Here is a 15523-nt window from a genome sequence, read left to right on the forward strand (position 1 = left end):
CATAATGCGCCACACATTTTCAATGGGAGACAGGTCTGGACTACAGGCAGGCCAGTCTAGTACCCGCACTCTTTTACTATGAAGCCACGCTGTTGTAACACGTGGCTTGGCATTGTCTTGCTGAAATAAGCAGGGGCGTCCATGATAACGTTGCTTGGATGGCAACATATGTTGCTCCAAAATCTTATGTACCTTTCAGCATTAATGGTGCCTTCACAGATGTGTAAGTTACCCATGCCTTGGGCACTAATACACCCCCATACCATCACAGATGCTGGCTTTTGAACTCTGCGCCTATAACAATCTGGATGGGTCTTTTCCTTTTTGTCCCGGAGGACACGACGTCCACAGTTTCCGAAAACAATTTGAAATGTGGACTCGTCAGACCCCAAAACACTTTTCCACTTTGCATCAGTCCATCTTAGCTTGACATCGGGCCCAGCGAAGTTGGCGGCGTTTCTGGGTGTTGTTGATAAATGGCTTTTGCTTTGCATAGTAGAGTTTTAACTTGCACTTACAGATGTAGCGACAAACTGTAGTTACTGACAGTGGTTTTCTGAAGTGTTCCTGAGCCCATGTGGGGATATCCTTTACACACTGATGTCACTTTTTGATGCAGTACCGCCTGAGTGATCAAAGGTCACGGACATTCAATGTGCGTTTTCAGCCTTGCTGCTTGCGTGCAGTGATTTCTCCAGATTCTCTGAATCCTTTGACGATATTGCGGACCGTAGATGGTGAAATCCCTAAATTCCTTGGTTGATACATTTTGTTTTTAAACAATTTGCTCAAGCATTTGTTGACAAAGTGGCGACCCTCGCCCCATCCTTGTTTGTGAATGACTGAGCATTTCATGGAAGCTGCTTTTATACCCAATCATGGCACCCACCTGTTCCCCATTAGCCTGTTCACCTGTGAGATGTTCCAAATAAGTGTTTGATGAGCATTCCTCAACTTACTCAGTCTTTTTTGCCACTTGTGCCCATACTTGCCAACCTTGAGACCTCCGAATTCGGGAGATTGGGGGGGTTGAGGTGGGCGGGGTTTGGTGGTAGGGGGGTGAAGCCCGGAAGAGTTAGGGCTACAAGGGATTCTGGGTATTTGTTCTGTTGTGTTTATGTTGTGTTACGGTGCGGATGTTCTCCCGAAATGTGTTTGTCATTCTTGTTTGTTGTTGGTTCACAGTGTGGTGCATATTTGTAACAGTGTTAAAGTTGTTTATACGGCCACCCTCAGTGTGTCCTGTATGGTTGTTCATACAAGTATGTCTTGCAGTCACTTATGTGTGTCTGCAGAAGCCGCATACAACATGTGACTGGGCCGGCACGCTGTTTGTATGGTGAAAAAGCGGACGCGACGACAGGTTGTAGAGGACGCTAAAAGCAGTGCCATCACGGCACGCCCTTAATATTGCTGTCCGGGTGAAATTCGGGAGAAATTCGGGAGAATGGTTGCCCCGGGAGATTTTCGGAAAGGGGCACTGAAATTCGGGAGTTTCCCGGAAAAATCGGGAGGGTTGGCAAGTATGCTTGTGCCAGCTTTTTTTGAAACATGTTGCAGGCATCAAATCCCAAATGAGCTAATATTTGCAAAAAATTACAAAGTTTTCCAATTTGAACGTTAAAGATCTTGTCTTTGCAGTCTATTCAATTGAATATAAGTTGAAAAAGATTTGCAAATCATTGTTTTCTGTTTTTTTTTTACCATTTACACAACATGCCAACGTCACTGGTTTTGGGTTTTGTATTTCGCAGTATTTTCTGTTTTTTTTCAAGCAAGTAAAAGTACTTGTTGTAATAAATGTTTTCAGGCTATCATCAAGGTTTCTTTAGAATCAAGTTCATATCCAAGCAGACTGTGTGTTGTACATCACCACCAAACCACACGGGTGTCAATATAAGCTCCTTGCAGGCAAATCCTCAGCTTTGGTCATGTTTTGCCCCACAGCCTCACCCAACTCAATAAGCACCACTGACACATTCAATTACACCTGAATTATCCGTTTGGCGCTGATACTGAGAGGCTTGCCTCGGGTGTGTGCGCAGCAGTGATTTGTCACGGTGACGTGCCGGGTTCGCCGAGGCCACTCTCGGCCGGAGACACGAATGCAAAGTGTTGTGTTGACCGGCCGAACGTTTCTTTGACGTGCATCAGTGCACCGGATCTGTCGAGAAAAGGAACCGGAGTTAGGACGCAGCGGCTGGTAATCAGATCCTCCGCCTCCACCAGACCCTTAGGCAGCGAGTAGGAACCAAAGTAAACCAAACCTGACTGTGAAATTGCATTAGATGAGTGTGCTCAGTGGAAAGTGGGGGGGGAAACGATAAAAGCACATTCTCCAGTTCGCAGTGGTGTGGACCTGCTCTGCCTCATACTGACAGTCTGGTGTTTGGTTGCCTTCTTTAGCCTTATGGGAGGGGCTCGATGTTATGTAACCTCATTGTGATAAACAACAACAATAACAAAACCTTCACTCCTTTTACGCTTATTACTGAAAGAGCCTTATGCAAACGTGTCGCTTAAGTATTCAAAAAAACGGTAATGTGTGTTGATAAACAGTGACTTCGTGGTTAGAGTGTCCGCCCTGAGATCGGTAGGTCGTGAGGTCAAACCCTGGCCGAGTCATACCAAAGCATACTTGCCAACCCTCCCAGATTTTCCGGGAGACTCCCGAAATTCAGCGCCTCTCCCGAAAACCTCCCGGGACAGATTTTCTCCCGAAAATCTCCCGAAATTCAGGCGGAGTTGGAGGCCACGCCCCCTCCAGCTCCATGCGGACCTGAGTGACGTGTTGACAGCCTGTTCACACGTCTGCTTTCCCACAATATAAACAGCTAATGATCGAGGGCGAGTTCTTGGTTTCTTATGTGGGTTTATTGTTAGGCAGTTTCAATAACGTCCTCCCATAGCGGTAACAACACACAACAACAGCAGTCAAGTTTTCGTCTACCGTAAAGCAGTTCGTCTGCCGTAAACAGCAATGTTGTGACACTTTTAAACAGGACAATACTGCCATCTACTGTACATGCATATGTGACCCACCCATAATGTGTCACATTTTTGTGTTGATTTATTTATTTTATTTTGTGGTTTGAATTCGTTTTTGGAGCTGTCATTACACATTTATCAGTATTCACATTGGTCAGTAGGGGGCAGTAGGGCGTTTCTTCCCAATTGAATGCTATCACCTGCAGACCGGAAGTGTCTTGTCATTCTGATGAGCGCGACCAGTCTGTGAATAATTAAAATGTCCTGTGTGTGTTTTCCTCCTGTATAACAGGTTAGTTTTGGTGAATCAACTCACTGAATAATATCCATGTGATCTTTATAAGTTTAAGTACACATTCTGATGGTGGAGCCTAACTCTAAAGTGTTTGTGAGTTGTAGTTTGTATTTGTGAATGAATCCAGTGCACAGCTGCAGTAATCAATACAAAAAGGCGACGTGAGTGCGCAATGTTTATATAGGAACTTCTGATCCTAATTCAGACTCCCAAATTAGAGCTCCCGTTTTCTTATTGATTTTATAATGTATATTTGTATAATGTGTGTGTTCTGAAAAAGTGACAGAGAATAGAACAAGGATGGACAATTCAACCCTTAACTCAACAATGAGTAGATGAGTGTTATGTGTGTGTATATGTGTAAATAAATGAACACTGAAATTCAAGTATTTATTTTATTTATATATATATATATATGTAATAATAATAAAAATATATATATATAGCTAGAATTCACTGAAAGTCAAGTATTTCTTATATATATATATATATATATATATATATATATTAACCACGTCCCCAACCACGCCCCCCGCCCCACCCCCGACCACGCCCCCCACGTCCCGAAATCGGAGGTCTCAAGGTTGGCAAGTATGTACCAAAGACTATAAAAAATGGGACCCATTACCTCCCTGCTTGACACTCAGCATCAAGGGTTGGAATTGGGGGTTAAATCACCAACAAATGTTTGTTTTGGTGTCTGCTTGCTTTTTTTAAAATGGTGTCATACATAAATTACGTTAATAATATGACAAAATCTTCTAGCAAAATATGCATTTTCTTCACAACACAGGTGCCTCCCAGACTGCACCTTGGGCGTGCTAATTGCACTTCTATATTACCTAGAAAAGGTGGTTCATATTATTTTTTTTGTCTTATCCATATTGCACAACACAACAAAACAGCACTGTTTGGACCATTGGAGCATATGATATCATGAACGCGGGAGTGCCTCCTTGGTGACAGCCGATATAGTACAGTACGCACAAAACCCTCATTAATTAGGGAGGTCTGCGGTCTTAGTAGATCACGTCCACTAATAGTGTTGGCAATGTTTTACTCTGAGCATGTTATTTATCACTTGTAATTTACGTTTTTGTTGATCAGAGCTATAATGTACAAACTATCAATATTTGCTACGGTAGTTGGTAAAACTGAATAAGCTCTACTTTTTCTGACTTCTTTTGGAACATGTCAAACATGTGATGTCACTTTTTAAAGCACAGGTGTCAAACTCAAGGCCCGGGATGCCAGACTTCATTTTATTTGGCCCTCGAAAGCCTGGAAATAATATGTATCGTATTTTCCGCACTATAAGGCGCACCGGATTATAAGGCGCACCTTCAATGAATGGCCTATTTTAAAACTTTGTTCATATATAAGGCGCACCGCATTATAAGGCGCATAGAATAGACGCTACAGTAGAGGCTGGGGTTATTTTATGCATCCCGTAGTTGTGAGACCTGTTGTGGCTCAATATTGGTCCATATATAAGGCGCACCGGATTATAAGGCGCACTGTCAGCTTTTGAGAAAATTGGAGGTTTTCAGGTGCGCCTTATAGTGCGGAAAATACGGTATCAATAAAGTAGTGTAACTTTTCTTACTGAATGTATTATTTCTTTCTATTTTGGGAGAAAAAAAAATACATGTACTCCATGAAATCGCAAATTGTGTTAACTTAAATATTGTCTAATTATGCAAAAATATATTATCAAACATTCAAACCATTTTTGAAAGAAAAATAATACGAATAATAATGATTTCAAAACAAGTTAGCCATCAAATTAGATTTCATGGTAAAATTGTGTAATTTAATGTGGTTTTTACAGCATTTTTCTCTAAATGAAAAAAACTGTACTTTTTTTTTACTGTAATAAACTGTGGTGCCGTTTTTTCATTTACAGTAATACTCAGAAAAATCTACAGTTGTTGATTTGCGGTAAAAAATAAATAAACTGGCAGCTCAGGTTCCCAAATTTTACTGTAAAATTGCAGTTTTTTTTATTTGCAGTAAAAAAAACAAATGTCAATTTTACAGTAAAATTCTTTTTTTTTAACCATAAAAACAGCAGTACTGTTTTTTCCATTTACAGTAATATACACTACATTTTGAGGTGGAATTATTGCAATTTACCATATTTTAAATCTACTAATAAAATGCAGAAAAAAATTGGCTAATAATAGTATTCACTGTTAGAAGCGGACCTCTGGGGCCAAACATAACTGCGATGTGGCCCTCAGTGAAAACCACTTTGACACCTCTGATTTAAAGCATGTTCATAATGAACTAAACCCTGACCCGGACCGTTGCTCTTAATAGATTTGATGTTGTGGCCAGTGAGTGTTCCACCCATTATGTTAATTCTTACCTTTCAGTGCTTTGACCACATTTCTGTCTTTGTTGTTCTCGCAGATGCTGCCCCGCTCAGACTGGGACCACAAGAGAGGCTCCCGAGGTTCACAGGTGGGCACGAGAAGTCAAACATTCACATTTGACAAGAGCACTTTGGGACCTTTGTCCACCCTTTAACGTTTGCCATCCGCAAAAAGATCTTCTGTAAATAAAACGTAATATAATAGGAAGTGAAGTGAATTATATTTATATAGCACTTTTCTCTAGTGACTCAAAGCGCTTTACATAGTGAAACCCAATGTCTATGTTACATTTAAACCAGTGTGGGTGGCACTGGGAGCAGGTGGGTAAAGTGTCTTGCCCAAGGACACAACGGCAGTGACTAGGATGGTGGAAGCGGGGATCGAACCTGGAACCCTCAAGTTGTTGGTATGGCCGCTCCACCAACCGAGCTATACCGCCCCGTGGACCGTTTGTGGGGGTTTTAAGACATGGGTCACATGGGTGTCGTTGTGACATTGTTTTGGTCTTTGCTGTCGTTGTGGCCGTAGATATTACTAGAAAGGTCACAGCAAGACAGAAAAAGGAGAGCGAATGCATTTTTGGCCTAAAAACTAAAGATAAAGGTGAAGTTATAAGACTGAAACGCCCTCAGGAAGAGGTGCTTTAAAACAGCGGTCCCCAACAACCGGGCCACGGCCCGGTACTAATCGGTCCACGGACAAGAATAAAAAAATAAAAAATAAATAAATCCTTTTTTTTTTTTTTTTTTTTTTTTTTTATATAAATCAACATAAAAAACACAATATATACATTATATATCAATATAGATCAATACAGTCTGCAAGGATACAGACCATAAGCACACATGATTGTATTTCTTTATGACAAAAAATAAATAAAAAATGTAAAAAAATAGCATAGTATATACCTAGTGTTTTTCATGTTTTTATTTGTGTTTTATTTTTTAAATTTATATTCTAACTTTCTATTTTTTTTATTTTTTTTATACTTTGTAGCACTTACTTAGATTTCAGTTTTTGCAGTGCACCCGGCACCAACCAATATATTTCACACAATCACACATATCACACAATCACACAATATATCACATCAATATAGATCAATATATATATCAATATAGATCAATATAGAGGCCACGGCCCGGTACTAATCGGTCCACGGACAAGAAATAAAAAATAAAAAAATACTTTTTTTTATTATTTTTTTTATTAAATCAACATAAAAAACACAATATATACATTATATATCAATATAGATCAATACAGTCTGCAAGGATACTGTCCATAAGCACACATGATTGTATTTCTTTAAGACAAAAAAAAAAAAAAAAAAGGTAAAAAAAATACCATAGTATATACCTAGTGTTTTTCATGTTTTTATTTCTATTTAATTTTTTTAATTTATATTCTAACTTTCTATGTTTTTATTTTTTTTTATACTTTGTAGCACTTTGAGATTTTAACAAGTGTAAAGTGCGATACAAATGTAATTCATTATTATTATTATTATTATTATTAAATTTGTGGTGTCATCCAAAACTAATGTAAAGTATCCAAACAACAGAAGAATAAGTGATTATTACATTTTAACTAGGGATGTCCGATAATGGCTTTTTGCCGATATCCGATATTCCAATATTGTCCAACTCTTTAATTACCGATACCAATATCAACTGATACCGATATATAGTCGTGGAATTAACACATTATTATGCCTAATTTGGACAACCAGGTATGGTGAAGATAAGGTCTTTTTTTTTTAAAAACTATAAAATAAAATGAGATAAATAAATTTATAACAATTTCTTGAATAAAAAAGAAAGTAAAACAATATAAAAACAGTTACATAGAAACTAGTAATTAATGAAAACGAGTAAAATTAACTGCTAAAGGTTAGTACTATTAGTGGACAAGCAGCACGCACAATCATGTGTGCTTACGGACTGTATCCCTTGCAGACTGTATTGATATATATTGATATATAATGTAGGAACCACAATATTAATAACAGAAAGAAACAACCCTTTTGTGTGAATGAGTGTAAATGGGGGAGGAAGGTTTTTTGAGTTGGTGCACTAATTGTAAGTGTATCTTGTGTTTTTTATCAATCAATCAATCAATGTTTATTTATATAGCCCTAAATCACAAGTGTCTCAAAGGGCTGCACAAGCCACAACGACATCCTCGGTACAAAGCCCACATAAGGGCAAGGAAAAACTCACCCCAGTGGGACGTCGATGTGAATGACTATGAGAAACCTTGGAGAGGACCGCATATGTGGGTAACCCCCCCCCCCCCCTTTAGGGGAGACCGAATGCAATGGATGTCGAGTGGGTCTGACATAATATTGTGAGAGTCCAGTCCATAGTGAATCCAACATAATAGTAAGAGTCCAGTCCATAGTGGGGCCAGCAGGACACCATCCCGAGCGGAGACGGGTCAGCAGCGCAGAGATGTTCCCAACCGATGCACAGGCGAGCGGTCCACCCCGGGTCCCGACTCTGGACAGCCAGCACTTCATCCATGGCCACCGATAATTTATGAGCTCTGGTTTCTTCTGTAAACCATGGGGTGCGCCTTTTAGGAGCCCTTTTTTGTTTTAGCGGTGCTATACTATCAATGGTTTTGCGCAGGGCATTGTCAAAGTTGTTAGTTAGGTTATCAATAGAGCCGACATAATTTGGGAATGGTGCCATTACCAAAGGCAGTAGGTCAGCAAGAGTCATCGTTGTGGCAGCATTAATGTTGCGGCTGCTATAGCAGTTATTATTATTATTAGTTTGTTGACAATGAGTCAGAACTTCGAATTTTATAAGGTAATGATCGGACATTACTTTAGTATATGGGAGTACCATAACTTTGGAGGTTATGTTGATTTAATTAAAAAAAAAAAAAACACGATACTGATCATTTAAAAAACGATACCGATCATTTCCGATATTACATTTTAAAGCATTTATTACATCTCTATCCAAAACTAATGTAAAGTATCCAAACAACAGAAGAATAAGTGATTATTACATTTTAACAGAAGTGTAGATAGAACATGTTGAAACGGAAAATAAGCAGAAATTAACAGTAAATGAACAAGTTGATTAATAATCAATTTTTACAGCTTTTCCCTCATAATTTTGCCAAAATAATAGAATGATAAATGACACAAAATGTTACTGCATATGTCAGCAGACTAATTAGGAGCCTTTGTTTGTTTACTTACTACTAAAAGACAAGTATGTTCACTATTTTATTTAAGGACACAATTGTTCTTCGATTGCAATTATAAACATATGTTTAATGTACCCTCAGATTTTTTGTTAAAATAAAGCCAATAACGCCATTTTTTTGTGGTACCCTTTATTTAAAAAAGTATCGAAAAGTATCTAAATACATCTTGGTACCGGTACCAAAACGTCGCTCTGAAGGTGCGATATGGCCCTCAATGAGAACAAGTTTGACGTAGGGTCCTTACTGTGGTGTCTACTGGAGGACCATTGGAGCTCGTGACAAAGTGTCCCAACTTTGACATTACCTTTCCTCACGTTTGGGCGCTGAGCGAGGAGATGGAGAACAAACAATGCCCTCGGAAGTTGGCACGGCTGCGTGTTTGTGTGTGTGTGTGTGTGTGCTATCAGGAGGACAGGCTCCTATCATAAATAGAGGCAATGGCGACAGCGTGAGATTAGATAGTAATAATAAATCCTGCAGAGTTGTTGTGGGAGGGCATATTAATTATTCTTTAATAACGTGGGATCATAACACTGCTACGACTTAAAATCAATCAATGCAGTGTCTAATTTCCTGCTTAGACTCTCATTGTGGCGTTTGAAGGCAATAAGTAAGATGGGTCCCTTCAGGCCTGTTCCTGATTGATGCGTCCTCCTAATGATTGGTCATTTTCTAGCTCGTGTCCATCAGTTGATCGAGTGACAAGACGTCTGAGGAGCCGATGCTTACGTTGGCATGCGTTTCCATCTGCAGGCCTTGGCTCTGCTTGCTCCAGTTTCACCAGGCCATGACACCTCATTGCGTGCCTGAATCACACACTCGCCTCTTTAGCTGATTGATTCCCGCCGTATCATATTGGCCAACACGCCGCACACGTTAGCGGACTCATTTTCCAAACCGCTTCTTTCTTCTTTACTCCTCCCGAAGCTTGTGGTGGATGTTTTAGCTTGAGAATTGCATCGGCGTGACTTTACGTATGGAAAGAGGTCTTGAAATTAGAGATGTCCGATAATGGCTTTTTTGCCGATATCCGATATTGTCCAACTCTTAATTACCGATTCCGATATCAACCGATACCGATATATACAGTCGTGGAATTAACACATTATTATGCCTAATTTTGTTGTGATGCCCCGCTGGATGCATTAAACAATGTAACAAGGTTTTCCAATATAAATCAACTCAAGTTATGGAAAAAAATTAGGGATGTCTGATAATGGCTTTTTTGCCGATATCCGATATCCCGATATTGTCCAACTCTTAATTACCGATACCGATATCAACCAATACCGATATATACCGTCGTGGAATTAACACATCATTATGCCTAATTTGGACAACCAGGTATGGTGAAGATAAGGTCCTTTTTGAAAAAATTAATAAAATAAAATAAGATAAATAAATTAAAAAAAATTCTTGAATAAAAAAGAAAGTAAAACAATATAAAAACAGTTACATAGAAACTAGTAATTAATGAAAATGAGTCAAATTAACTGTTAAAGGTTAGTACTATTAGTGGACCAGCAGCACGCATATCGGGACAACACTAATATAAACCAACTCTTTTTTTTAAATGCAAATCAATTAATTGTTGCAGCACTACTGTCTGGTAGTTTTTTTATAGACATGAATACATATTTAAGACATAGATTACCCAATTATAACTGATATTTAGCTCACCCCTATGCCTCAGTTTTAATGAGTTATATCTGTTTCTTGTTGTTTTTTTGGAATGTTAGTTGGCACAATCAAACACATTAATGTTATTCTATACCAGACCTGGGCAAATTAAGGCCCGGGGGCCACATTCAATCTGGCCCGCCGGACATTCCCAAATATTTTTTTTAGATCTTTAAGATGGAAAGTGTAGCTACCATTATGATGTGCAGTGATGTTTTCTAATGACCGTAAGTCTTGAACTATACAAAGTATTTCAATGGTTGGAATCTGCACTTTTGCGTGATATACTAGTTACTATGGTAATCTAATTAGTTACTATGGTAATCTAAGTCACAGCAGCTCAGACGAGGCACCAAGCAGTGTGGGTGGGAAGCGTTTCCACAGAGTGTTTCCAGAGCGGCCAGCCTGAAATGTGGGTGTCAGGGACAGACGCGGAAGGAGATTTTTACAACAAAGTTCTAAAGCTTAGTGATATATCAGATACATCAGATTGTAGGTGGCTTTATTTTTTACCTTTCGCGTTCATATTTCCCTGTTTTTGTTGCATTTTTGTTGCGTTTCGCTTGATTGTAAAATATATCGATGACGTTCATATGTTGTCAATATTCAGTGTTTTATCTGTCATAGTCAATACTGTAAAGCTGACATTCTTTATTTTCATGTACATTCTGGGTGTCTCATTCAGTGAAACAAATAAAATTTCATTCCGTTTTTTAAGGTGGTGTGTAGGGATGTCTGATAATGGCTTTTTTGCCGATATCCGATATTCCGATATTGTCCAAATCTTAAATACCGATACCGATATCAACCGATACCGATATATACAGTTGTGAAATTAACACATTATTATGCCTAATTTGGACAACCAGGTATGGTGAAGATAAGGTCCTTTTTTTAAAAATTAATAAAATAAAATAAGATAAATAAATGAAAAACATTTTCTTGAATAAAAAAGAAAGTAAAACAATATAAAAACAGTTACATAGAAACTAGTAATTAATGAAAATTAGTAAAATTAACTGTTAAAGGTTAACACTATTAGTGGACCAGCAGCACGCACAATCATGTGTGCTTACGGACTGTATCCCTTGCAGACTGTATTGATATATATTGATATATAATATAGGAACCAGAATATTAATAACAGAAAGAAACAACCCTTTTGTGTGAATGAGTGTGAATGAGTGTAAATGGGGGAGGAAAGTTTTTTGGGTTGGTGCACTAATTGTAAGTGTATCGTGTGTTTTTTATGTTGATTTAATAAAAATAAAAAAAAAACACAAAAAAAACATACCGATAATAGAAAAAACGATACCGATAATTTCTGATATTACATATTAAAGCATTTATCTGCAGGCCGATATTATCGGACATCTCTTTAAAAAATGCCAACATGGCACTGCCATATTTATTATTGAAGTCACAAAGTGCATTTTTTTTTTTTTACATGCCTCAAAACAGCAGCTTGGAATTTGGGACATGCTCTCCCTGAGAGAGCATGAGGAGGTTGAGGTGGGCGGGGTTGAGGTGGGGGATACGGGGTAGCGGGGGGTGTATATTGTAGCGTCCCGGAAGAGTTAGTACTGCAAGGGGTTCTGGGTATTTGTTATGTTGTGTTTATGTTGTGTTACGGTCCCGAAATGTGTTTGTCATTCTTGTTTGGTGTGGGTTCACAATGTGGCGCATATTTGTAACAGTGTTAAAATTGTTTATACGGCCACCCTCAGTGTGACCTGTATGGCTCTTGACCAAGTATGAATTGCATTCACTTGCGTGTGTGAAAATCCGTAGATATTATGTGATTGGGCCGGCACGCAAAGGCAGTGCCTTTAAGGCACGCCCAAATATTGTTGTCTGGGTGGAAATCGGCAGAATTTCGGGAGAATGGTTGCCCCGGGAGATTTTCGGGAGGGGCACTGAAATTCGGGAGTCTCCCGGGAAAATTGTGAGGGTTGGCAAGTATGACTCTGTACTTCTCCCTACGTCCGTATACCACTCCGTACAGCGGCGTTTTAAAAAGTCATAAATTGTACTTTTTGAAACCAACACCAATAATTTCCGATATTACATTTTAAAGCATTTATCGGCTGATGTCCGATAATATCGGACTGCCGATATTATCGGACATCTCTACTTGAAATATTTGTGTTCAACTTCAAAATATGTCCCTTTTGGAGTCTTACTCTGGAAGGTTATTGGAAGAGGGTGTTTGTAGAGCCAGATTTTCACTGTGGACACTGAAAATCACGACACAAAAAAAACCCGATACCAATAATTTTCGATATTACATTTTAAAGCATTTATCGGCCCTAGTGGTCTGTCATTATTGTTTTTAGCATTCAATCAGACATTATTGTGAGGTTTTGTATTAGTGTTCCTAAAAATAGATATACCGGCCCCCAGACACATTTTTTTCTATAAATTTGGCCCCCGAGTCAAAATAATTGCCCAGGCCTGTTCTATACTGTGCAATGCAGATTTTATTTGGAACGGCGTCACATCCCCTTGCATGTCCTGTTTTGGAATAAAACGTGCAATAACAAGAAGTTGTGTGCACGTTTGGGTTACTTGCCATGGCTTCTAAAGAGCTCGTAAAGGGAGCCGGGTTTGGGAGTTGTTTGGGAAGTTGGAAAGCTGAGCGCTGGGTGTAGTTTTGGCTCGAGGAGTCTGGCCGGGAGCAAGGAGAGTCCTGCGGGAGTTTCGTGTTAGTCCTCTGCTATGATTCACACTGTATCACGGCTTTGTTATTCTAAGTGCAGAACTCTTCAGCTAATATATTCGGGGTCATCATACGAACACGCACTGCTCCTGAAAGAAGAATGAAAAAAAAAAAAAATGAACGTTAGTCTTTTTGTTGTTGTTGTTGTTATGGTTGGGTTTTTTTTATTCCCTGGTTTACTCCAGCTCAGCGTATTTCCGTTCAAAATGCATGCGGTGTGCATTTCTCCGCTCCAGTGAGGACAGACAGTTGCTACCATGACGAAAATGTGTTTACAGGGAAGATCAAACGCCTGACTTTCTGTCCAGTAGGCCTCCGAGGCCGTTTGTCCCAGGCTTTACTTCTCCCCTGGGCCGCATTATTTTCTCACCATTGCACAATTTTCAACAATTCCACATATAACTGTCATTTTACTGCAGGCTCGGAGAAAACGGCTGTTTAGATAAAGGAGCAAAATGCAAATATGTGACCTCTGTGTTTGTATTTCCCAGAGTTAGTGGTAAAAAAAATATTTAAAAAATAGATAAACGGCTTAAGCCGCCTCTTGTCGGTACCATCAACTCAAGTTCCAAACCACCGTCTTTATATTGCTAAAAAGTGCTCGCAAAAGTCGACATTAGAGATGCGCGGTTTGCGGACACAACCGCGGAGTCCGCGGATTATCCGCGGGTCGGGCGGTTGAAATAAAAAAAATTAGATTTTATCCGCGGGTCGGGTCGGGCGGTTGAAATTAAAAAAAAATTAGATTTTAAATAGATTCAGGCGGGTGGCAGTTAAACCAATTCGGAAATATATATACATAGTTAAATGTTGTTACCCACATACGAAAAATACATCATCACAGCATATGCCACAACAGAAGAAGAAAAAAAAAAGAGATGGCAACGCCGGCAGCAAACGTGGTACGCGACAAACTAAAAAAGGGAATACTAAAGACCAGGGGAAAAAAAGGCCAGAAAAGTTCAGCGTGGACTTGTTTTTATGAGGTTGTAAATCAGGATGATAGTAATGCTGGCTACGTGATTTGCAAGAGCTGCGACGCTGTTTATGTCTACGACAGTCACAAAACCGGGACATCTAACATGGTGCATCACATTTGTGCAAAACCCCGAACCTCCACAAACACCCTGAGCATGAGCAGTTTCGTCCGCCGTGATCCCAGAAGAGTGCCACAGGATGTTAAAACAAGATAGAACGCAGCTGCCTGCAGCAGTTTGAGTGGCGCGAGCGCGCTTGGAGGTGCGCTCAGCGCGGCTCCCAGATGATTGCGCACTGGTGTGCGTCTGGGTCGTGACAGCGTGGCACGCATTGAATGTCTCTGCTGCATTGGATCAGTCTCCTTTCTTTAACAGGCAAAAGCTTTATAACCTCACTAATGCCTTGCATCGTCTATATTAGATATATAACAACGGGCGGGTGCGGGCGGGTGCGGTTTTGATTAAATGTTAGTTCGGGTGGATGCGGATGGTTGACGACTTTTGTGATGCGGTTGCGGATGAAATAATTGCCTATCCGTGCATCTCTAGTCGACATCTACATACATGGCTGATTGACGATTAATGATGATGATTGCCGATCAAACTCTGATCCCCGCCGGCTGACATTTTTCATTTTTAGTCCCCTGGCTGACTAGCGGCTAGCAACTAATTACCGTATTTTTCGGAGTATAAGTCGCACCGGAGTATAAGTCGCACCGGCCGAAAATGCATAATAAAGAAGGAAAAAAACATATATAAGTCGCACTGGAGTATAAGTCGCATTTTTTGAGGAAATTTATTTGATAAAAGCCAACACCAAGAATAGACATTTGAAAGGCAATTTAAAATAAATAAAGAATAGTGAACAACAGGCTGAATAAGTGTACGTCAGGGGTGCTCAATAAGTCGATCGCGATCTACCAGTCGATTGCAAAGATAGTATTGGTAGATCGCATTACATTAAAAAAATAAAAAATAAAAAATAAAAAAAATAAAAAATTTGCATTACATTAAAAAAAAAAAAAAAAAAAAAATTGACGCCAGCCTATCATCTATCCCGTCTTTTGATTGATAAACAGGGCAGCCAGTCAGATGACATCTGCAGCAAAGCTAACAAGCTTGTCAGCGAGTTACCGCCAATTTTCAGCCCTCAGTTTTTTCTCTTAAGGGTATAAAAATGAGTGGGGGAGCTGGACCAAGTAAGAAGACACAAACTTATCACTTTCATACGGAATGGGAGGAGGACTTTTTTTCACGATGA

The 15523-nt window shown here is 39.4% G+C and overlaps 1 protein-coding gene across 2 annotated transcripts in view; it reads left to right on the forward strand.

The window, feature by feature from the left end:
* The window catches only part of LOC133612669 (cGMP-inhibited 3',5'-cyclic phosphodiesterase 3A-like), a 459749-nt gene that overhangs the window by 350835 nt on the left and 93391 nt on the right, over window positions 1-15523 (forward strand). For both annotated transcript variants that reach the window (XM_061970296.1, XM_061970295.1), the window contains exon 2: window positions 5699-5749. In XM_061970296.1, coding sequence (XP_061826280.1) covers window positions 5699-5749 — 51 coding nt within the window. The remainder of the gene's footprint in view (window positions 1-5698; window positions 5750-15523) is intronic.

Source organism: Nerophis lumbriciformis, linkage group LG10 (assembly GCF_033978685.3).
Source record: "Nerophis lumbriciformis linkage group LG10, RoL_Nlum_v2.1, whole genome shotgun sequence".
NCBI classification, from domain to species: Eukaryota; Metazoa; Chordata; class Actinopteri; order Syngnathiformes; family Syngnathidae; genus Nerophis; species Nerophis lumbriciformis.